At 53.8% G+C, this 22,945-nt stretch overlaps 7 protein-coding genes across 7 annotated transcripts; 5 read left to right on the forward strand and 2 right to left on the reverse strand.

Moving 5' to 3' along the window:
• The first annotated feature begins 782 nt into the window (after positions 1-782).
• BZA05DRAFT_151773 (PA26 p53-induced protein-domain-containing protein) lies at positions 783-3,960 on the forward strand. The gene is made up of 5 exons (XM_051479011.1): positions 783-967; positions 1,043-1,689; positions 1,752-2,208; positions 2,264-2,548; positions 2,608-3,960. The coding sequence occupies exons 1-5, from the start codon at positions 937-939 to the stop codon at positions 3,906-3,908; spliced, it is 2,721 nt and encodes a 906-aa protein (XP_051336168.1). The 5' UTR covers positions 783-936; the 3' UTR covers positions 3,909-3,960.
• Positions 3,961-4,268: 308 nt separating this feature from the next.
• On the forward strand, positions 4,269-5,980 carry BZA05DRAFT_408657 (uncharacterized protein). Its single transcript, XM_051484726.1, has one exon. The coding sequence runs from the start codon at positions 4,405-4,407 to the stop codon at positions 5,653-5,655; it is 1,251 nt and encodes a 416-aa protein (XP_051336169.1). The 5' UTR covers positions 4,269-4,404; the 3' UTR covers positions 5,656-5,980.
• A 2,348-nt stretch (positions 5,981-8,328) lies between these two features.
• BZA05DRAFT_342592 (concanavalin A-like lectin/glucanase domain-containing protein) lies at positions 8,329-9,776 on the forward strand (the record flags this gene model as incomplete). The annotated part of the gene is made up of 3 exons (XM_051481039.1): positions 8,329-8,455; positions 8,527-8,967; positions 9,031-9,776. 3 exons carry the CDS (start codon positions 8,329-8,331, stop codon positions 9,774-9,776), a joined length of 1,314 nt encoding a protein of 437 aa, XP_051336170.1.
• Positions 9,777-10,152: 376 nt separating this feature from the next.
• Positions 10,153-11,576, reverse strand: BZA05DRAFT_151856 (uncharacterized protein). Its single transcript, XM_051479012.1, has 3 exons — positions 11,574-11,576; positions 11,345-11,506; positions 10,153-11,280 (listed from the first exon to the last, which is right to left on the reverse strand). Exons 2-3 carry the CDS (start codon positions 11,349-11,351, stop codon positions 10,529-10,531), a joined length of 759 nt encoding a protein of 252 aa, XP_051336171.1. The 5' UTR covers positions 11,352-11,506; positions 11,574-11,576; the 3' UTR covers positions 10,153-10,528.
• Positions 11,577-18,352: 6,776 nt separating this feature from the next.
• BZA05DRAFT_408667 (uncharacterized protein) lies at positions 18,353-18,814 on the reverse strand. The gene has a single exon (XM_051484727.1). The coding sequence runs from the start codon at positions 18,743-18,745 to the stop codon at positions 18,416-18,418; it is 330 nt and encodes a 109-aa protein (XP_051336172.1). The 5' UTR covers positions 18,746-18,814; the 3' UTR covers positions 18,353-18,415.
• A 560-nt stretch (positions 18,815-19,374) lies between these two features.
• Positions 19,375-20,833, forward strand: BZA05DRAFT_408668 (uncharacterized protein). The gene has a single exon (XM_051484728.1). It carries the CDS (start codon positions 19,591-19,593, stop codon positions 20,428-20,430), a length of 840 nt encoding a protein of 279 aa, XP_051336173.1. The 5' UTR covers positions 19,375-19,590; the 3' UTR covers positions 20,431-20,833.
• Positions 20,834-21,655: 822 nt separating this feature from the next.
• Positions 21,656-22,755, forward strand: BZA05DRAFT_408670 (uncharacterized protein). The gene is made up of 2 exons (XM_051484729.1): positions 21,656-21,767; positions 21,884-22,755. The coding sequence occupies exons 1-2, from the start codon at positions 21,667-21,669 to the stop codon at positions 22,551-22,553; spliced, it is 771 nt and encodes a 256-aa protein (XP_051336174.1). The 5' UTR covers positions 21,656-21,666; the 3' UTR covers positions 22,554-22,755.
• Positions 22,756-22,945: the final 190 nt, after the last annotated feature.

Raw genomic sequence — 22,945 nt, forward strand, 5'->3', positions numbered from 1 at the left:
ACCACCACCTCCACCACCACCACCACCACCACCACTACCACCACCACACTCACCATCCTCCCTCCCTTCCTCCCGCTCCTTTATGGTTGGCCGCACCGGCATCTCGACACAAGATCATCATCACCACCACCAAAAAGCAACGATATCCACACTGATTTTCCCTCTCGGCAATCTCCAACCGCTAAACTAGAATTAACCCCATCGCCTGCTCGCGCGACTTTTCCGTCATACCAAGCAAAGCAAAGGAGCACTTGGCTCGTACATGCATATCTAGCATAGCCCATCATACCAACGACTAGGACCCTACAAACTCCGTGCTTGTCATCCATCTCTCCGCTAAAGGCGTTCTCCCGCAGGCAGCGTTAATAGTACTACTCTCCTTTGCACCTGCCCGCCTGATCGCTAGCGCCATAACCCCGTGGGAATCGCGCGAATCCTCCACTCTTGCTTCTGCTCTACATACATACCCTTACCTACTCTGCATACGCCAGCTCTTTATCTATCTCTGTTCCGCGCATGCTATTAGTAGCTTGACGGCATCTTATCTTCCCTAGCAGCTGAGCTGTCTACATACCTCGTGAGAAGAAGAAGAAGAAGCTGTGGGGTATGCTTCCTCTACCTCTAAAAACCCAACCCACCGAACGAAACCTCTTCCCTTGATCGTATCAGCACCCAGTACCAGTACCAGTAAACTGACATCCCAACTTCCTTAGCAGACCGCTCCGACTGAAGCTGCAGCACCTAGTCGTAACGCTACATACAAACCTGCCTTCTCCGATAACGCCAATCAGTCAATCAACCCAGCCAGTCAGCCAGTCAGCCACCCACATCCCACACCCCATTCATCATCACCACGTTAAGCTATTACACTGCGCTGCACTTGCGTTTCTCCGGACTGAATAGAGGACTCATCAGTCAGTCAGTCAGACGGTCGATATGGTGGGGCACAATACGCTGCCAAAGCTCGGTAAATGGCGATCGGGGACGTAGAACCAAACGGGCGCGCTGACGCAATATTGTTTTGCCTTTTGCTGTTATATAGAAGCCGCCAATGCGTTCCGCCACGGCCTGTTCCAGTGCTTTTTCGAGCCCGACCCGGCGATCCGACGCGAGGCCCTCAAAACTATTGGCCATGTCGTCGAGTTCTGGTCTCATTCGTGGCTCGAGTACCATTGCAAGACTCCCATATCGCCGACGACCCGCACCGGAAGACCCCCCATCGCGAGACATTCCAGTAGTGGCTCGGGCTTCTCGAATCCTGCCGGGAATATACTGCGCAGGGATTCGACGTTGATGCAGTTCGACGACCTGTTTGGTGTGGATGGCGACGATGTGTTCAACAATGGCGGCGGCGGCCCGAGACGGAAAGATTCAATGCCTGGGGATACGCCCGATAGAGACGAGCCTGGGTGGTCGATGTTTGGCGGGGAATGCGCGATATCACTCTCGGATACTTCCAGTTTTCCCGCGGACCAGGAGTTTAGATTTTCCAATAGGGGACTGGGAACCATCGATTTCTCGGTGGCCGATGTGAGCTGGGCGGGAAAGGTCGTTGCCGACGAAAACTGGGGAGTCGAGCAGATGAGGGTCAATCTGGAAGATTACTTCACCTGGTTACTCCGGTTTTCTGTCGATTGCGTCTACAAGGATGTTAGGAAAGGGTGCCAGGCAATCCTGCAGCGAGCAGAGGTGACTACTACCTTTTCTATCTACAAAATAACGTTTGAAGCTTGTTGTCTAACAGCTAATAGAAATCAGGAGCCCAGTTACCCATCATTCCACAAACCGGGCCGTCGGTGTTTGTGCCTCTCTGTGATACCATAGGACTGGACTATCCCGAGCCGGCTGGCACACCAACGGCTACTCCGTCCGAGAAGTCCCCCAGTCCACTAGACACGCCTTCGGACGAGGATGATGACGGAAATATTTCCTCTAGAGATTCGTTCCCGGTGGGAATCATGATTCCAGATAGGCAACGATCACGGTCCAAGGGAAGGATGCCCATCGCTAGTAGTATTGGGAGAACAACAAGGCGTGCTGCAGCATCCTTGATCTCTTCACTTTTCCAAACGCCTCCCTCGCCCGGCGCTGGTGGGAAGTTCAAACGCCGCACCAATGGGCGGAGAACAGTGCCGAAATATTTCCCCAAAGCGAAGGAGCCGAGTGATGAGGTCAGGGCATTGCAGATGCAGACGTACGCACGCACTGGTAGGTCTCTTACGCCCTCTTGTGGTTCCGGCTTCTGTCTAATCATCATCTGCAGGCCGTATCAACAACTTCAACAAGGTGCTATTTCAGTTTCCGAAATTCGCCGAGATCAACCGTCGGGTCACCGACCTTTTCCTCTCGGATGATTCGATGGATGGCCCGCTGCCACAGACTTGGAGGATATATTTGGGTGTAATGGCGGCGGCTGAGAAGAGATGCCAATACTTTCAGAACCTACTGTCGGAAAAGCTGTTGACAGTTGGCGGTCCCGTTGAGTGGCTCAAGGGGATTCAGTATTGTCCTACCAAGCTGCAGAGAATCGCCAATCTTAACAAATCACGTACGTCTTCTGGCCCGGGAGCTGTCTGAAAGTGTGTGTGAAAGCTAACATCCAGTCAGTTGCGCACGTCCCTTGGACTATATCCTCCGACGATATATCTTACCTCGTACACAGTGACAACGGATTGGAGTCCCGATGGAGCGTTTCTGAAGTCGTTGAAGCGATCTTGGTGCTTTCGTTTTACCACGGGAAGTCTGCATTGGCTCTTGCATGGGGTGTTCTGCCAGAGGCCGATCTACTTGGTGGAACTGTCAAAACCAGTACTCCTGTGGCTCCGTTCGGTAGTTTCGCGCCATCCGCCTCTCTGTCTACAGATCTTGCAAGCGAGCCCACGCGCTACCCGAAAACTCTATCCGAATCGGTGACGAAAGGAGGCGACGGGAGTTTTCTGGGAATGGTCGGGAGAAAACGGGTCACGAAAGCTGTCCAGAACGATACCGTACCCGAGAGATGGAGGACATTATCGAATGGGTCTGCGTCGGCCTCGCCGATGGCGGTGTATTCTTCACCGTCGCCGAGGATCCTTCAGTCTCTGGAACCCAACGATGCTGATGACTCCAGACGCACCAGGACCCGGACTTTCAAGCGGCGGAAATCCTTCGACGAGTGCGGCACAAGCGATGAACTTCCTAGTGTCAGCGCCGCCTCCCTCTCATCCTCAGCTCCGAACTCAAACTCATTCCTTGTGTACTCAGCAATGTCGGGAGGAAAGCCATTATCGATGCTGAAGGATCACATCCTCTCCCCCTCAAGCTCAACTAGCTCCATCTTCGACCTAGCACTAGCAAGCATAGGCGAGCAAGCGAACATGATCGCCGACGACCACTCCAAATTCCTCAGCGAAGAGCGACTAACCGCCGAGCAACTGGACCCAAACCGCAACGATTACGAAGTCCTCTCGATGGAGGAGTTCTCTTGGGACAACGCCAGCTGCATCTTCGGCTCCTACCTCGACAGTTGCGTCGACCTGCTGGACGATTACTTCCGGCAAGCAATGGATGCCGACAGCTCAGACGACGGCCTCTTCGAGTCGCCGCCCGCACCCTCTCCCACCCCCATCCCCATCTCCAACAACACCCGCTCCGTCAACGAGGCAGCGTGGTACTATAGCTTGCGCCTGGTAAACATTCAGAAAGACGACTTCAGGTACTCGGACATCAAGCTGGCCCTCGAGAACCCTACCAGGAGGTATCTGAAGCGCATCTGTATCCAGCCGGAGCTGGTCAGTGCCGCGGACTGGATCGGTGTCCAGGGAATGAATACCGAAGAGAAGTGTAGGATGGGTCTGCTGGTCACGCAGGCTAGGTTTCTGGGTGAGATGCTGTGGGGCGTCAAGGCGGTTAGTGATTTTTTGTGTTAGTCTGTTAGAGCGCGGTTTTGCGGCGTTGGAATTGGCAGGGTGGTATATATTCGGAGTCGGAGTCGGGTGTAAATGTTTGCTACTGCGCGATGGTGAATGGTGCCTAATTCCTTACCTGTACTTCTTCTCTACGATGGATTATGTACCTGTATGATACGCAGGCATTATTGCACACGAATGTCTTGACTACCGTATCAGGAGTCTGCTGCGGTTGATGATACAGACGCGACTGATGTGATGATTCGATGTAAGCGCTGTGGCTTCAACCAGCGTAACCACAGCAACTGGATACTCAATCGACGCGACAACAACAAACAGGTCCGATGAAACTCTCTACGTCCTCGCGCTCGAACCCCTTCCCCACTACCACTACCACCACCAATAACCATTATCACCTCCGGCTGGCACAACCACCACCATCACCCATCACCACCATCATCATCACCATCACCACCGGCACGACCTTAACGACACCCCTCCAACGAAGACGGCGACAATGTCGCACTACCACGCCCCTTCGACCTCGCGGCACCAGCCTCTCCTCCCCGAATTCTCCGACCCGGACTTTTCGCCCACCGCACGCTTCAACCCCAAAGCCGTAACGCAAGCCTTTCAAGCGGCGCGCAATGCCGCACCCAAACCCGCGCAGCACGGCCCGTTCATCAATCTCGATGCCAGCAACAGCACGCTTTTACCACGGCCGGCGCTGCGCGAAGGCGCCTGCCCGGTGTCCAAAAAGCTGATCACTATCGCGCGCTACGTCAGCATCTTCCTGCGGCTTCTGCAGCTGCTCGGCGCAATGGGGCTCCTAGTGTGCCTCCTGTTCATCCGCGAGATCGAGTTCGCCACCGGCTGGATCTGCCGCGTGCCCCCCGCCGTCGCAGTCGTCCACCTCATATACGCCCTCTACCACCTCACCGGCTCCTACCGTCTCAAGACCCCCGGCAGCTCAAAAGTCTACTTCCTCCTGGCCTCGGCGCTCGACGTCGCCCTGATCAGCTTGTACACGTACATCGGCATCCTATCGTGGCGGCAGCACGCCGCCGGCGCGGACCGCAGCTGGTCGACGATCTTCCACGAGCCGTCGGGGGCGGACGCGACGATCGTATTCAGCGTGTTCCTGCTGGTGTGCTGTAGCGGCGGGCTGAAAGCGCTCACGCTCGGGCTCTCACTGTACCTAATCCACTGTTTCCGGCAACTGGAGGTGTTGCCACCAGACCACAACCCGTTCGTGGCGGACGAGGACCCGCGGCTCGCAGTAAACGAGAAATCGCAGCGATGGAGCACCAGCACCCGCGAGTCGGAGGCTCCGCTCGGCCGCAAAGTCCCCTTCGCCGCTACCCGTGCTGCACCGAACAAACATACCTACCAGACGCTGGATATCGACAGCATCGACTTTGGCGAGAGCCGCGCGCGGAAGGAGGTGCTGGGCGCGGGGTACGGGCAGGCCGAGCAGCGCGAGGAGGATCGCCCCGAATCCCCCGCTTCCTCAACCACCGCTCCGAGCCTGAAACGCGGATCGAGAGTCGTCAGGCCATTGTCGATCTCGAGCATGCCGGGAAAACCAATGGGGCTCAAGAAGAATGCTTATATACCCCCGCCGCCGTCGGACGATGAGGGAGACGTTAGTGTCCCCATTGGCGGTTGGGCTGGCACAGGCGGATCCGGCGTGCAGGGTTATAGTAAGGCTGCGCTCTTGCAGAAGCCCGAGGCCAGGCTGAGGACTGTGTCGGGGGAGGCGCATTGATGTTACGTGGTCTAATAGGTCCTGTTCTGTCTAATGATTGTATGAGAGTGTGTGTGTACTTGTGTGCTTGAATCTCATTTTTTGTGTCCGCACAGTGGGATCTGTTTTTTTACTTACGGGCTATGATCGATCGATACCATTGGAGTTTTCTCATGTATGCTACTATGCTTTGGTTTTGGGGGCGCGGATTGGGGATTGGGGGGTTGTATGTACACGTAGGGGTTGGATATGGGTATGGGTGTGTGTGAATGGCATGAAATGATGGGTAATACGATAAGGCAACATGGCTAAGAACTAAGATCGGAAGTGATATGGTGATATGGTGATGTTATCTCTCGCTGGACGATAGATGGCGGATGATGGATGATGGATGATGGATGATGGATGATGGATGATGGATGATGGATGATGGATGATGGATGATGGATGATGGATGATGGATGATGGATGATGGAGCGCACCAAGGAAAGAAGCGTCCCATGGGAAAGAAGTGCCCCATGAGAGACCTATCTACCGGTAGGTAAATTGGTTCAACCATCGCCTGCCTGCAGTCCACGCCCTTCACCTCTACCTCCCCTGTCTAGACTATATCAAACCCACCAAGAGAACTCCATTCCTGCGCCATCGAGCCTGGATCTAAGGTGATGAATACCAGCATCCAACCGAATAGATTTCGCTATCGAGTGACACATCATGAAGCAATGACGGCCTCATCATTCATGTCAGTAGAGTAGGGAAGAGTAGAGTAGGCACGAGTGACGAGACCGAAGAGTGTGGCATCTGGAATCGATGCGGACCTTGTGGTCTCAGAGCCTGCATTAGGTAAGTACTTAGTCTTGAGCGTTGGCAGTCGCAACTTCCAGTTCCCATCGTTATCCCGAGGGCCTGTGTGAATGAAGAAGGGAGTTCTTGCTCGATACGTGCAGTGGATTGTTCGGACCGTTCGGAGTTCCAAGGTTCCGGCGCTGTGGGTCTCACGAACTACGGCTTTCACAGACGATCTACAGACTCTGCGTCAGGCCATGCGGGAATCGGGACGTTGGATTTCGTCCGACAAGAGCAGTGAAGTCACCACACTCATGTCACTCATGCGTGGCAACGTGGAATCTTACTCGAAAGATGCACAACTTGAACGTGTGTTTTGGATTGGCTGGTGGTGTAAGCACTGGGCATCAATATTACAGGTAGGTACTGACTGTTGCCGTCGTCACTACAATGCTGCCGGTACCGTATGATAAATGTTACCCCCGCCTCCCCTCCTTGTCATGTAGGTATTGTACAGTACAAATACTTCGGAGGAGGCGCTATTCTACCGTACTCTGGAGTAAGTATCGAGCGATTCCCCACCATTGTCCACCCCAGCACCGAGCATGCAAATACCTACCAACCTGCACGCAGGGTCAAGAATCAAGAAGGCGGAGCACACGATATCACTTGCAATACCTACTTTCGGTGTATCCAATCACCGGTTACACGAATCTCGGCAAGCATGTGCATGTGTCACGCTTTCGGCGACGCGAGCACGAGTGATCGCTATGTACTCTCTATGGATAGAGTAGAGCATCCTCGCCACCGGAATGCGCGGAAGAGACTGGTCCGCGGCAAAGGATTGCCCGATTGCGAAACCTCCAACAATTAAGAAAAATAAAAAAGAAAGAAAGTAAAAGAAAGAAAAAGAAAGACAAAAAAGAAAGAGACACCGGATATTACTATTACTATTGTGTGCAATACATATTCCCGTCGCCGTGGCCACTGGCCACAGTACACAACGTTAACGGCTGGTGTCACTGTGTCACTGTTATGTGCATACGGCGGGCGCCGTCGGGTGCACGCTGCGCCCTTGCATACGGTGCGGTACGGTAATCGCGATACGGTACACCGATGACTTCAACGTCGAGTGTCACTGCTGCTACGAGGAATTTTCTTTGTCTTCTTCGTCCTGCGCCGGACTTCATCTGGAGTCGCGAGTTCCATGCAGCTTCAGCTTGACATCTTCACGCGCGCAGGAAGACAGGCGAAGGAAAGGCAGCCAAGACTGTCAACAGTCACGATGGGTCAAAGAAAGGGACTAAAATTGGGGTCGGGCTACTCTCGAAGGGGCAAGACAGCTGCTTGGACAGGCTGTTGACAACTTGACAAGGAGTAAACGAGACCGAAGGACATGGGCCACCTTCCATCCCTGGAACATCAGCGCAAAGAGTAGGTTGGCCTTCGACTCCGAGCGAGAGAGCGAGCTCACCCCACACATGGAAATTGGGGACAAGAATGCTAGCTTGATGGGGTGCGCAGTTAGGAGGGAGGAGACATTTGCTAGTTAGTACAGTGGTGCCGCTGACACCCGGCCCGGTCACTCCCAGCGCCCACCCTCTCTCCCCCTCATTGCCCCTTCCTTGATTTCCTTACATTAGAGTACCTTCTCGTCCCTTCTTTGATTCTCTGATCTGACCGTTCGTTCGTTCATCCATCCACGATAAAGAACCTTGTTCACTCGCTCACAAGTTCTTCTTCATCATCACTCGTCGGGCAGCTGCTGCTGATGTTTTGTGCGTAACCAAACCAGCCAGCATTTTTTTTCTCGGTCAAACCAATTTCCGGATCTATATTCTGGACTCGCTTTTTTTCTTCTTCTCCACATTACATAAACTCACTCCAGGCGGCGATCACTCGCAAGCGATGGTGCAACTATTGAAGGCGGCGTTCGTCGGCGCTGCCGTGCTCGCTACAGCGGCATATGCACAGATAACCATGGACTGCGGTGCCAACCTGGGAAAGTGTCCCGAGTCGAAGCCGTGTTGTTCGCGTACGCCTCTCCCGTCATTCCGGTTCTCTACATGGTCTGTGTGCGGCGTCACTAACATTGTTTATGGGTAGAATATGGCCAGTGCGGCATCGGCGCCTTCTGTCTGGGCGGATGCGACCCCAAGTTCTCGAACCAGCTCGAGTCCTGCGTCGCGGCGCCAATCTGCCAGTCCAAGAAGCACACCTTTGACGGGCTGACGCGAGTGGCGGACAAAACCAAGTATCTGGGCGATGCCTCGCGGTACGACTGGGTTGCCGACGGAAACCCGATGAATTCCGACGACGGCGACCTGCTGTTGACGATGGCGGCAAAGACGGTCGGCACGGTCATGGCCAGCACCAGATATGTTTGGTACGGAAATATCAAGGCCACCATGAAGACCTCAAGGGGCGCCGGCGTCGTCTCGGCGTTCATTATGATGAGCGATATGAAGGACGAGATCGATTTCGAGTGGATCGGTGTCGACCTCGATGTTACCCAGACCAACTACTATTTCCAGGGAATCCCCGATTGTTAGTGCTCTCACACCCCCGTCCGTCTCGTGATATCTGATGAGACTAACTTCCCCCCGACAGACACCCACGGCGGCAACATTTCGACCTCTGCCACCTTCGACGAATGGCACACGTACGAAGTCGACTGGACGGAGGACTCGATCACGTGGAAAGTCGACGGGGAGACCGGGCGCACGCTGAAGAAATCCGACACGTACAACGCGACCAGCAAGCAATACGACTTCCCGCAGACACCATCTCGCGTGCAGCTCTCCTTGTGGCCCGGCGGCCTCGCCACCAACGACATCGGCACGATCAACTGGGCCGGCGGCGAAATCGACTGGACCAATTCGGCGGACATGAAGGACCCTGGGTACTACTACGTGCAAGTGAAAGACGTAGTCGTGTCCTGCTACGACCCTCCATCAGGCACCACCAAGAAGGGCAGCAAGTCGTACTACTACTCCGACGCCGCAGGCCTGCAGAAGAACGTCGTGATCGGCGACAAGAGCACCGTGCTCAAGTCCTTCCTCGCGTCCGGCACCGACATGGACGCGGCCGCGCCCTCGTCCAGCGCCGGCCTCGAGGGCATCGAGACGGTGCCCGGCCTTGCTGGCGCCGGCACCGGCGCCGGAAATCGCGCTACCCCGAGTGGAACTACTGGCACCACCGAGGATACTGAGGACCAGGGCGTCGCCGCTGCTACCGGCAAAAACGTCTTCTCCCAGGGAAACACGAATGATGCTGCCGCTCCCGCTAATGCATTGGCCCTGAGGGGGAGCATGGTCGCCCTGCTCGTGGCGTTGGTCGGGATTGTGGCGTTGTAAACGCTGATTCGCGCTTCAGCTGCGATTGTTGGCATATTTACTTACGCACCGCCTGTCGTTGGGCTTGTGTCCCCACTCTGCCCTACCCTGGGCTGGCTGGCGGCTTCTGTTCTGTTCTGTTCTTGCCAGTCGTTCACTTTCTGTCTGTTTTCTTTTTCTTCTACTTTCGTTTTTGTTTCTTGTTTTTTGTTTTTGTGTTTTATGGCGTCGTCACTCCCTTTTTCCTTGGGGTAAGTAATGAACGCTCGCTCGTGTGGCACACGAGGACGAGGAGGGAATTAGGAGGAGGAGAATTAGTGGTGAGAATTAGTGGTGAGAATTAGTGGGTGAGGACAGAGGGAAAGGGGGAACAGTTGTGTGTGGGGAGTTGTGGAGTAAAGCCTTTTTTTCTGTTGTCTTTGTGTATTGTAAGTACCTAGGGAGGCCATCTATTGGCGGATTGGAAATGGATAATGTTTTTCAAAGTGAGAGTGAGACATGAGACATTGAAGCGATGAGACAGACCAGACCAGACAGACAGGCAGACATGGGACAGATATGGGAATGAGATGAGATGACTGCAGTCTGCGTGCAAGGCAAGGAAAGAAACGAAAGAAACGAAACGAAAGAAACGGAAAGCCGAGCTTTTATGTATAGTATTCGTAATTCGTGGGTATAATATAAATAATAAAACACAGCCGTAACCTCATCATACATGATCATCTTGCAGGTAGTTCGTTCAGTTCATAAGTATACATCACACATCACACCCCTCACGGCCCACGACTCGCCGGCCTCGTCCCCGCGCCAGCAGCGCCCACACTCCTCCTCCTCCCTGGAGCGCGGGGCATAGCGGGCGGCGGGGGCGCAGGGACCTGCTGCAAGCGCGGCAAGCTCTCTCGTGGAAAACTAAGTCTGTAGGGCTCTCCCTTGCGCTTGCTATAGACCTTTCCCGTGGCGAGGGAGTTGCACAAGACGAAGTGGGCGAGATCGGGGTCTTTCCAGCACAGCAGGACGAACCACCTGCACCAGCCATTGCGGGTGAGCGCTGGCGCGCGCGGCGTGGTGTCTAGGTGGTCGGCCGCCCACGGCTTCGCCCGCGCCGCGATCGCGTCCGCACTGTTCGATACCAGGTGGAATTCGCACCCCGCCCGTGTGAACTCGCGTGTTAGACTGTCATCGTCCGCGGAGCGGAAGAGGTTGTCGCTCGAGGAGACGCCGACGCTGCTGTAGAAGGCGGAGAGCGATGATGGCTCGAGAAGCGAGGTGTGCCGTGGTGGGAACGTGCTGTCGATATAGTTGAAGACGGCGTCGATTAGTTTTTCGAGGAGCGCGGTGGGTTGCATATCGCCCCCCATTAGGATCGGCGCCGTGGCGATGTGCGAGGTTATCACGTTTACCGAGTGAGAGACCCGGTGGCGTAGTGTCGTTTCGCCGAGGATTAGGCAGTCGAGGCATTGGTCACTACGGTTCGATTGTGAGCAGACTGGAGAGAGGTGAAGCAGATGGGAGTTATTTACTAGTTCTGCAAAATCGTTAGTGAGTCATCGAGTGAGATATGATTACCGAGGGGGAGGAGGAGAAGTTACTTTGCATTCAACACATCTTGCCCGCGGCTCCCGCGTCAAGTCCTTATGGCAGCAATCGCAAAAGTACTCCGGCACGCGCCCATGGTGACGATGCATCTTCGGGTAGTCTCTTGGCCGCAGCGTCTGCTGCCGATGGCCTAACCTGTGGTTCCCCGGGGCGGTCTGTGTGGCATCAGCAGCTACATCCCACCATTTCACCTCACCATTTCACTCCGCCTAGACTACACACCTTTTCAAAATTGTAACATTGACTACAAACCAAATGACGACACTCCAAGCACTCGACCCTCGGCCGTCCCGACAGGGCTGTCCCACAGACATCGCAATTAAACGCGCGCGTGGTAGCATCCGCCACTGGTGGCATCCTAACATTCGCCAGATCCGCCAAAAATGCCGCGCTCTCTTCGCCGCGGGCGGGGTTTAGGTTCGAGTGTCCGTGGGGTGGCGGCGGGTGGTACGCAGGGAAAGTCCCCGCCGGCGTCGACATCCGACTTCCGCCAGCTCCGCCACCGCCGCCGGGTGTCGCTGAGCGTCCGGCTGCTGCTGCGGCTGGCGTCGAGGACCGTACTCCCGCCGCGCCGGGAGTACCGGATCGCCGGTTGGGGTTACTGGGCCCTGGAGTTGCTCCGGGCGCGCTGAGGTATTCGAACATCCTCCTCCTGGTCCGTCGGCTAAAGCGTGTAGTGGTTGTAGTGGAGGTGGTGGTTGTAGTGGTTGTAGTGGTTGTAGTGGTGGTGGGGTGGGTGAGAATTCGAAAAAGCAGATATCTATCGTGTGAGACCTATTGCTTCGCGATCAGGCAGCGTGTGTTCGCATAAGAAAAAACACAATGGGAGGTCGGGGAGGGGGGGTAAGTTGGGAGGTCGGGGTGGGTGGGGAGGGACCACCGGTGCTAGCTGGTCTTCTTATCGTTCGGTGGTCAAATGATTCTTCTTCCATACCGGGGCTTGCTATAGGTGCTTGTTCGGTGAAGTTGGCCTGGGGTGGGGATGGGATGGATGCCTTGCTTTGCCCTCCATGGTAGCCTGGCAGAGTCACACAGAGCTGGTGCATCGATATGAATGCTAGTATGCGGGGCGAGCAATTGGAGTACTCGGGAGTACGGAGGGTGGCGTATGCATCGTAATGGGTGCGAGTCCCGGATCTCTAGGGAACGTCGATCGTTGACGAGGTCGCGAAAGGACAACAACGATAGCCGCGCGAGATGTCCATTTCCTTGCCGCGAACTGCTATTTGGTCGCCAGAACTCGCTTGTTGCGAATGCCAGTCCAGCGGATAACGCTTCGTCGGGTCTAGGTTTCATGGCAAGGAATGTTATCCCGAGAGCAATCCAACTAACGTAGTACATACGAAGGCTCGAGACTCATCGGTAGCGAGGCAGTCTCTGTAGACGTATGTACGGTATGTGAGTACATACTCAACCACGTCACACTCGGCCGCCACCTTTTTTCTTCGTACTGGAGTTTCTGCGGTATGGATTGCGGGTCGTGGACGAATAGCAAACGAAGCCTTAAAGTGTCCGGAATGCTAGGCGAACGCGGCCACCGAGACAACCCTGCCCGTAGGAGGCAACCGGTCTCCATGGTTTTCACGATCGTCCGTATATCCACATCGTCGCAATCACGAAGAACATCCTCCATTGGCAAACTCTGGCCCAGCAGTCGCCTGAAGTCCGAACACTTCTAAGCCCTTCAGCTTCACCTGGAGGCATCCGCTGTTTCCTATGGTGTTCGCCATCGCCTCCAACCTTAAGGGAAGGCCTCCAAGCTTTCGCCCCTTGAGACTGATTGAAGTGGGTATTCGCTGTACTCCAGTAAAAACCTACGGGGATATCGCTGACGGCGAACGGTCTGCTCGCGAGTGATCCCGCTTGTGTGATGCTCATCGGATCTTACTGGCTGGGGATACACGAAGGAGAAGAAGGAAATGAAAGTTGGCAGCTCCACCACATCCTAAAACGTGATCTCATCTTGAATAAGTACATAACTTGCGCCTATATACCAGCGTATCAACGTCAATTGACCTCTTTCTCGCCCCGAACGATATAAACCATGACCTCATCGACACCAACATGCGCCAGTTGCTCGTAGCTCCGCAATCGGCTCGGTAGCTTGCGGGACGAACGAGACCAGTAGCAGGCTAGCAGCAGGCCTATGCCGGGGAGTCAGAAATCAGGAGCTCACGACCACGTGGTACAAATGCTGAACGGAGACTCAGCATGGAATTCGAATCGCTCCATCGAATTGTGGCATCGGGCGCTCTTAGATTGTAGAGGGGGAAGCGTCGGAGAAAGCGTTATGGGAAGGAAAGGAAGACAAGAGAAAAGTGAAGGTGCCGACAAAGGAATCATTAAAGAAGGCGGATGCAGCGGGAAAGGCCGTGAAACTGATGGGAGAACGGCAAACAGAGACAGGCCAAGCATTGTCTGAAGCAGAACAGAAGGATCCAGAGCTAGCGGTAGCTGTAGCTGAGCTCCTCATCACCTCGCAACAATCGTGCTGGCGCCCTCGAGAAGAACGGCGGGACTCTCAAGGAGAAATCGCCGCCATGTTTGAAACTAAGATGTTCCATCGCCTCGAATGGATACCATTCGATGCCGATTCCATTGCCCTCTGCTCCAACAAAGCGTTGGCACTTAGCATCCTCCGGCATCTGTGGCTTTGAAGGTTCATGGGATTATTTCTCTATGTTACCGACTCCGATATCCTCATTATCCCCCCATACTCGAGCTGGCAAAAGCTTGGTGTAATAATCAATTCCACGAGTAGTTGACACAACCTAAACAACCGGCCAGAACATTGGGCAAGTCCAACCAGCCTGTGTAACGCCGTTAGAACTCACTGGCGGCCTGTGGATACACCAGACACATGAGAAAGCTCCCACCTTGCAGTTCACCATCACCCCGCATCCCCATTGTACACAACAACGAGTCAACGACCATTTCTCGTTCAAAGTCCCTACCCAACCAACGTATCACGTATATACATAACGACAGCTTTCGCCCTCAAGCTCACCTCTCCTTCACGCTCGTCCCGAACGATACTATATAAACCCATGACTTCGTGCGCCAACTGTTCGGACCACGGCGCATACCTCGCGAAATTGCAGATGGAACACGGCAACCTCCAAAGGGCCTATGCCCAGCAAGTTAAAAAGGTGGAACAAAAAAACGGGTAATGTGAATTATTGGTATGAGAGGTTTTACACATTGAATAAAGAGGTTGGCATACTCCGTCAAATTGTTGCTTCTGGAGCTATCGATCCGCCCAAGGACAGCGCGTTGGCTGCGCAGGCGAAGAAGATCAAAACGGAGGAAGAAATAAAGAAGGATGAAGAGAAGAGGAAGCGGGCGATAGAGGATGCGATGGCCACGGCCCTAACCGATCACGACCAGCGTATCGCCGCCCTCGAGAAAGATCGCGAGACTCTCAAAGAGGACCTAACTACCATGGTCGAGGCTAAGATGTAAGTTCTCGTCCCGTCGCCTCGGATTGATATGTACATACTAGCTGAGATTGACCTCCACTTCAGGAAAGCACTTGAGCTCGGCATCCACCAGCCGTTCCTGGAGTTCGCCTCGAAGATTTCCAACACCAACCCGAGGGATGCGAGTAAGAGGGGCTGAGCGCAATGATTCTACTTTCCTCTGTTTCCTATGGTCGAGAATCTTTTACCTTTTACCGGGCTATTACAGCATTTTCAGTGTTTGGGAATATATCAGCGTTTCTTCTCACGTTCCATCAACTCTCCAAGACGGCATGGCGGTGGGGGTGGGCTACGGTACATATCATAGCTGTCCTCATCCCCGGCTCCGTTGGCCGTTGGTAGGACTTGATTTATGTCGACGCCCCAGAGGAGCCAGTGACCGTGATGTCCTCGTCCTCCCGTCTACGCTAATTCCTTCACTTTGAGTGATCACTGGCTTGAGTGAATGATCCGTTCCATGAGATATCTGCCACCGGTTGACGGCCAAGGATGAGGCTGCGGAAGTACAGTGTACATCCACGACCTAGTTAACCGGCTCGGATCGTGTCTACTTACTCAGGTATCTAACTCATCGGTATATTTGCTTACATTACAATATCTACATTTCAGTACATACATTTTCCACAAGCGAATACATATGTTCTATACCACTAGGCAGAATTATTCTTCTTTAGATGGGCCGGCGCATCTATAGATGGACCGGCCCGTGTTTAGGTGGGTCGGATCTCACAACTGGCCGGACCATGGATAGATTTTCTCCGGCTCCTTGGCTGGCCCAGGAGCCAGATATCTCACCCTGGGCTAACCCATAGAATTTTGCCCAAATGGGCTGGCCCAGGAATAGAATTGTATGCTGAACCCGAAACCGGCTAGTAATATTACGGGCTCGAGATCACCACCACCACTGCTGGCTGTACGGTTACGGTACCACTTTGGCGACTACATTCGGCAGTACCAATCTCCATCAACCATCAATTGAATTGAATTATCACACACCCGAGGCCTCCTCTTTCTCAGAATCGATCCTTCTACTACAACACCATCCAGTACAGTCGATGAACTCTTTGTCTGCCGTGGTCGCTTCCTGCGGGGCGGTGGTAATAGAACACTTCATCTTGCGCATTCCGTAGGGTTCGGCTTCCGGTACAATTAACCGTTGTCATGTATTCTGTCGCTCGTTTCGTCATCGATCCTTAAAACTCCTGAAATGTTGCTGCTGAAAACGCAGAAATGCAACATCCACGGCGGACATGACTTTAACGGGTGTATTGTAGGCTGTTGTTGGTCTGATGTCTGGGTTGCTGACGAGAATTGGTTAAGGCTAAGAAAATTTCATGTTTGCTAGCCGTTTTTGGCGGAGACAACCCGTCTGAGGTTGGGCCAGCCCAGAAACCGGAAAAAGTCTACCCATGGTCCGGCCAGTGGTGAGATTTCAACTTTGCTAGCCGTTTTCGGCGGAGATAACCCGTCTAAAGTTGGGCCAGCCCAGAAACCGGAAAAAATCTACCCATGGTCCGGCCAGTGGTGAGAACCGACTCACCTTTAGATGGGCTGCGTGTCTAAACTTGGGCCAGCCTATCTAAAGATGGCTAATTCTGCCCAGTGGCATAGAACACATACAAGTCTACTTACTTTAGCCCTACGGGCATTGCCGCTGTTTTCTCTAACCTTTTCCCAACCTCATTCTGCTCCCCCTTCCATGCCAATTAATCAAGCCCAACAGGAGCCTCTTCGCCGTTGACGAGATATATCATCATCTAGACGGGCCTAAAAGCCTGCGCGGAATAGCCACGAACGTCATCCAGAAAATTGGGTGCTACAATCGGTTCACATGCGTGGAGTTGGAGCGCCCACTCATCCTCCGCAACGGGGCCGCAACAGTACAGCTTGAGTCCCCCCATCTGGTCATGGCGGACAAGATGAATACCCCTCCCTTCTTGGTGTCGTACACCTCCCCCCCCCCCTCGCGCCCATTTTGATAGTCCTGTTGCATGGCGTACGGCTTCTCCGCCGTATGTAGAGTACATACAAAAGGTTCGCGCAGTACATACACTGTAATACTGTGCATTTCCAGAATGTTTGGAAAATAGTGACCGTTAAAACCAGCCAGAAAACCCGGTAGCCACCCAAGTCTCATCATTTATGTACTGGGCGGGCGTTGACGGTTGAGGATACACAGAAAGCGGGGAACTACAATCCACCACCACCACCGCCGCCATCTTTATTCACCCAGCAACAACCCTTGCCTACTTACCCACAATCGGTATGCCTGGATATGAATGTCCCCAACGTGCAGCACTTGCACAGAGCACTGCCGCCGCCGCCAGCTAGAACGCATTCATGGGGAGCACGATCGGTCCCGAGTCCCGACAGGAATGTACGCAGGAGGTTAGGCGCCAGCAGTGGGCTCACGACAAAGATTCTACCTACATACGGAAAGCAGAAAGTGGATAGCAGCAGGAATGTTGAGACACTTCGTCAACGGACCGCTGAGGCGGAGGAGAGGAAAGTGAACTGTGAAGGGCGGCGCTATGGGGAGGTAATATGTTTCGATAAAAGCGTTTATACCAAGAAGTCATAGGATGTCTAATGGGTTTATTCAGTCATTCAGACAGACGGAAGTTTAATGGCAAAAGGCAGAAGCACCTCATTGCTGATGAATCGACTGACTGCATGAGGATCATGGAGCGTCACCCGTCGGTTTGCTCCGACGAGCAAAAAGTCTACCCTGTTATTCAAGATACACGCCCTCACAGGCCATTCTCCGCCGTGGACGAAGAGGCAGCCGAGCGAGTAGTACTAGTTAGTGGTGTAGTAGGGCAGAGTAATCCGGGAAAACCCTTTTTCAAGCGCTGCAGTGCGCAGAGAGTCCGAGCAGAAGTGTGCTCACTCTAGCAGGAGTTTGAAACTTGAACACGGGAACCGGCAAGACCAAGAGGTACATATCATACAAACAGACGCGGAATCTTGAAAGGAGCTAATCGAATACTCTCGTCGGATAGCATACATAGACGTCCGATAGCTCCGGAGGACACCTCGGGCACCGGTGCTGACACCGGTGCCCGGAGCGGTGACAGGGCCTGGGAGCGGGCAAATAAGGCCCCCGCCCCCACCTAAGGCGAGCGCTGGCCGGATGGAACATTCCACTCTGCGGGTACCTAGAGTAGGTTGACGATCGAGGATGAAGCCACGGGAGGTAGGTAGGACAATCGGTCAACCACCGCCCAGGAAACCGGCCAAAATAATTGGTGCATCATTCCTGTGCGACGCTCACCGAATCCTACTGGCCGGCTTGCGGTGAGTTGAGGACGCGCAAAAAGCGGGGACCGCTCAATACACTACACCATCACCACCACCACCGCCGCCATCACGATCGCAACCACTACCGAAAGTTCATCGCTACCACCGTATCCTCCATACCCGGAACGACCACCATCCCAATTCACCATCGGCACGCATCATGACTTCGCCGTGCGCCACCTGCACGGAGCGTAGCCGGCAGTTATCCAGCATTCGCGGGGACCTCGAGCAGTCCCGACGGCATCTCCAGGAGGAGGTATGGCGGCACAAGTTCACGACCGACTGCTACAGCAAGCAGAACGACGAGCTCAGCAGTAAGGTTGAGGCGCTGCATCGGCGGGTCGCTGAGGTGGAAGAGGAGAAAGCAAGGAGGATGACGGAGGAGCTGAGGAAGAATGTGGTTCTTTGTATGTGGGTTATGATGCTGCAGAAAAAGGTCGCTAAGGCGGAGGAGGAGAAGGCGACGAGGGCGGGGGTAGAGAGAAAGATGGAGGCAAAAAGAAGGATGGAGGAGGACACGAGGCTGAGGGACGCGAGGGAGGCTGAAATCAATGCTCTCAAATACGGTCTCTTCTTCACTATTTTCGTTTGTCTCATCACCTTTGCCTTTGACATGTTCCCGTAGGGAATGCAACACGCCGCGTTGAAAGGATCATGCCGGCCACCACGACGGAAATAGGCGAGGTAACGAATTTGTTTTTGTTCAATCATTGATTGCTTGCGACCCATCTGGATCGTAGCAATTTGGCGTGGAAACAAAAGGTGGAGGCCCCACACCGGATACAGCTGACCGAGTGAGCAATCATGATCTGCTTATGTTTTGGGGAGGGGGATTCATGCCCGACTTTCTGCTGTCGCCGTCCCTTCAGCATCAGCCACCGCTTGCAGTCTGGTAGATACGCTCCATCCAATCTTTCCTCAGCAATTAAACCCCCCCACAGCAGTACTCAAACAATCTTGAAACATATCAAAATCTGATGCTCGTCACAGTGGTTATCTCCCACTTCCGTCTCCAAGATCTCCTCAGCACACTCGATTGGAATCGAGGTGGGGAGGGTTTGCTGGCCGCTCTACGATTTCCATCTGAGATTATTGAGAGTGCTCCTTCAGCCCTTCAAGACATCCCAGCTGTGGCGGGGTGCACGGCATCTACCGTTGCAAATTTGTTGGCACCACAGAGGAGCGGCATACATGTAATTATGATATATCCTCACTGTCCGATTCGCGCAAGCCTCTTCCATCCTGCTGGGTGAAACCGGCCAGAATAATTGGTCGATTGACAGTGCGCGGCGGTCACCGAACCCTACTGGCTACTGGCTACTGGCTACACTGTGCACAGCTGAGGATACACAAAAAGCGGGGAGCAACAGTTCGCAGCATAGTCACCACCAGCACCACCACCACCACAACATTTGTATACATGGCAACCCCCTCGCAATCTACCATCGTCAACAAACATCATGTCGTCAACGTGCAATACGTGTACAAAGCTCCGCCGGCAGGTCGAAAGCATGCGTACGGAGCGCGACCAGTTCCGACAGAAGTGTGCGGAGGAGGCCAGGCGGCACGGGCTCACGACCAAGTTCTACGAAAAGCAGAAAGTAGAGCTCGCCAGGAATTGCGAGACGTTTTGTCAACAGGTTACCGAGGCAGATGAGGCGGCGAAGGGGAGGAGGTTGGAAGAGAAAAGGAGGAATGCAGAGCTTGTGCTGGAGGTCGAGCGGCTGAGGCAGCGAGTCGCTGAGGCGGAGGAGGAGAAGGCGAGAAGGGAGCTAAAGCATGAGAAGAGATGTGCGGATCTTGCCAAGGAGATTGAGACGCTGAGAGAACAGGTCGCTAAGGCGAAGGAGGAGAAGGCGAGGAGGGATGAGGAGGCGAATATTGAGGCGCTCCGACAATGCGTCGCTAAGACGGAGAAGGAGAAAGCGAAGAGAATGTCGGAAGAGAAGCGGAAGGAGGAGGCTAGGAAACTCTGGGAAGAGAGAAATAGTATCGCTCTGTTAATCTCAGGTATGTCTTGGGAACAACAAGAAGTCGAGAGGCAGAAGAACAGCGCGGAGAGGAAGGAGGAGGAGGAGAGGAGAAAGGCCGATGATGCGAAGATTGCAGCGCTTCGACAGCAAATCACTGAGGTGGAAGAAGGGAAAGCAAGAAGGGAGCGAGAGCACAAGAACAGATTTGCGGATCCTACTAGGAAGGTTGAGATGCACCGTCAATCAGTCGCCGAAGCAAAGCGAGAAGGAAGGGCGGAGAGAAAGAATGTTGATCTCAGTATTGAGGCTGAGTCGCTTCGAGAATGAGTCGCCAAGGTGAATAATGAGAAAGCTAGGATGCAGGTGGCAGAAGAAGAGAGGAGAAACGCTGAGTAAGAGAGCATTGCTGTGGAGGGGAAGATGGCGGTGGAGGTACGCATGCACATAAAGGTGAGGAGAGTTGGTATGCGTAGGGAAGTAAAAAGCGATGGATACACTGGGCTGGAGGGATTTTGGAGACCAGTGCTGGGGAATGAACCGCAGGCCTTTAAAAGCTGGCTGGCTGCAACCGGTCACGAATCGTCACTCGATATTTTACCACGACGGCATGAAAAGAATGGCTTTTATACAGTATACTTGGGACAGTGTCGCGATTTAGAGTAGGTCGCATGCAATTAAACGATGCACCCAAAAAATCGAGAAGTTCCCCGCCCATCCCACCTTGCAGCTCAGGCTTCAGCCTTACCGCGCCTCCGCATTACATCGTACGCAACAACCATCGGTCACTCGGAATCACAGTCCACGAGGATCCGCTCGGACCTCAAAGAGGACCTGGTTGGCATGGTTGGCATGGTCGAAACCAAGACGGACCTACGTCCTCGCCGCCGTTAATACTCCCGTTGCTGACCGCACTCCAGAGTCCAGAGTCCAAAAAAGCACTGGATGTCAAAGCCAGCACTTATCAACCATTCTCGAGTTCGCCTCAATACCGGCTACCAAACCGAGGGAGCATGGATTCGAAGAGGCTGGGCTGAGCGTGAAGACGGAGGGCCGATCGTCTTGAGGCTTCCCCTACATATGTCATAGAGGCGGATGGATATCACGTTCTACTCGTCTTTCGTGCTGGACTTTTGAATACCTAGGACCTTATACGGACTGTAGGGCCTAGGCGGAGACCCCCAACGCCGCCGTTTCTTCTACTCTTGCTTCGACGGCCCGCGGTGTGAGGGTCCCCAAGACGTCCATGATCTGCATCGTAACTATTTGGAGGCCAGCCATCCTTCTGCTGGGGAGGAGGGACTAGTAACTGCAAATCTACAATCCTGTCCACGCTATCTAGTATCTCCTTCCATCCCGATCACTCGGTAGAATAGCCCTTCTACATACGAGATATCCGGTGCAAGCCACGAGGGTACCCGGCAGAGTATAACATATGGGCCAGGAAATCTACCAGCCAAATTCCAATTGGTGGATGTTACTGGCAACTGTGCAGCCGTGTAACCGCGGTTACCAGGTCTTATTGGCTACCTCGGACACGCAGGTCGCCTACCTACATAGGTAGGTATGTACAGTACATATACTCTACAGTATGTACACTCCACCATCAATGATGAGGGCCACATCATCACCACCCCCGCATCCACATCCACATCCTACTCTCCTCGGTGGATCCGTGGATCCGCAACAATCCTCTCACTAACACACACACGCACACACACACACACACACACACACACACACACACAACACTTTTCGCTCCGCTCTCTATCATGACATCGAGCTCATGCGACAGCTGTATAGAGCTCCGCCGGCAGCTCGCAAACAACCGCCAGGAACGCGAGCAGTCTCGGAAGAAGTGTGAGGTTGAGGCTGCGCGCCATGCAATGACGACAGGCTTCTACGAAATCCAGGTTGCGGGTCTGAAAGAGGACGTTAAGATGCAGGCCGCCGAGCTGGAGGAGGAGAAATCGAGGAGAGAGGAGGAGGAGAAAAGGAATGAGAATCTTAGCAAGTATATTGAGACACTTCGCCAACGAGCCGCTGAGGCGGAGGAGGAGAAGCCCAGGAGAGAGGAGGAGGAGAGGAGGAATGCGGATCTTAGCAGGGAGATTGAGACGCTTCGTCAGCAGGTCGCTAAGGCGGAGGAGGAGATATCGAGGAGAGAAGAGGAGGAGAGGAGGAATGCGCATCTCAGTATGGAGATTGAGACACTTCGTCAGCAGGCCTCCAAGACGGAGGAGAAAAAACGAGGGAGGGAGAGGGTAGAAAGGGCCATGAGGAAGATCAAGGAAGGGAAGAGAAAGATGAAGCCGATGGAGGAGAGGCAAAGCGGCGAGGAGAAGGAAACGCCTGACAGTGATGATTTGAATACATGCATTCTTTCAGTTGTTTTTTGTTGTTTGTTTGTTGTTGTTTGTCTTCTTTTTGTTTTGTCCATAATAGCTCCCTAATCCCGTCTCGCAGTAGGTACCTGAGTACGCGTTGGAGCACCATTAGAATGTGGTATATGACCGGTAGCTGCAATGGTGATGGGGCCGGCCTCGAAGGGAGGTGATATGTTTGGACTAAAAGTCTGGCAGGAAGTACGGAGGTGGCTTTATACAATCGGATAGAACTGAAGAACCTGTTTTCGTCGCTCATGAGATTGACCGGTTGCTTGCGATCATGGATTTTCGCTCGCTTCATTGATCGGATGAAACGGGGCAATTATGCTGCCATCTCTTTCCGCTCCCAGCGAGAGCGTCAAAGAAGCTAGCCGCCCGCTTCTACCAGCTGAAGACAGGTCACGCAATCACGGCGGAGTACCTGAAGTGGATTAAGAAGCGGGATGATGACCATTGCT

This window comes from Tricharina praecox (assembly GCF_024521635.1).
Source record: "Tricharina praecox strain CBS 144465 chromosome Unknown BZA05scaffold_28, whole genome shotgun sequence".
Classification (NCBI taxonomy): Eukaryota; Fungi; Ascomycota; class Pezizomycetes; order Pezizales; family Pyronemataceae; genus Tricharina; species Tricharina praecox.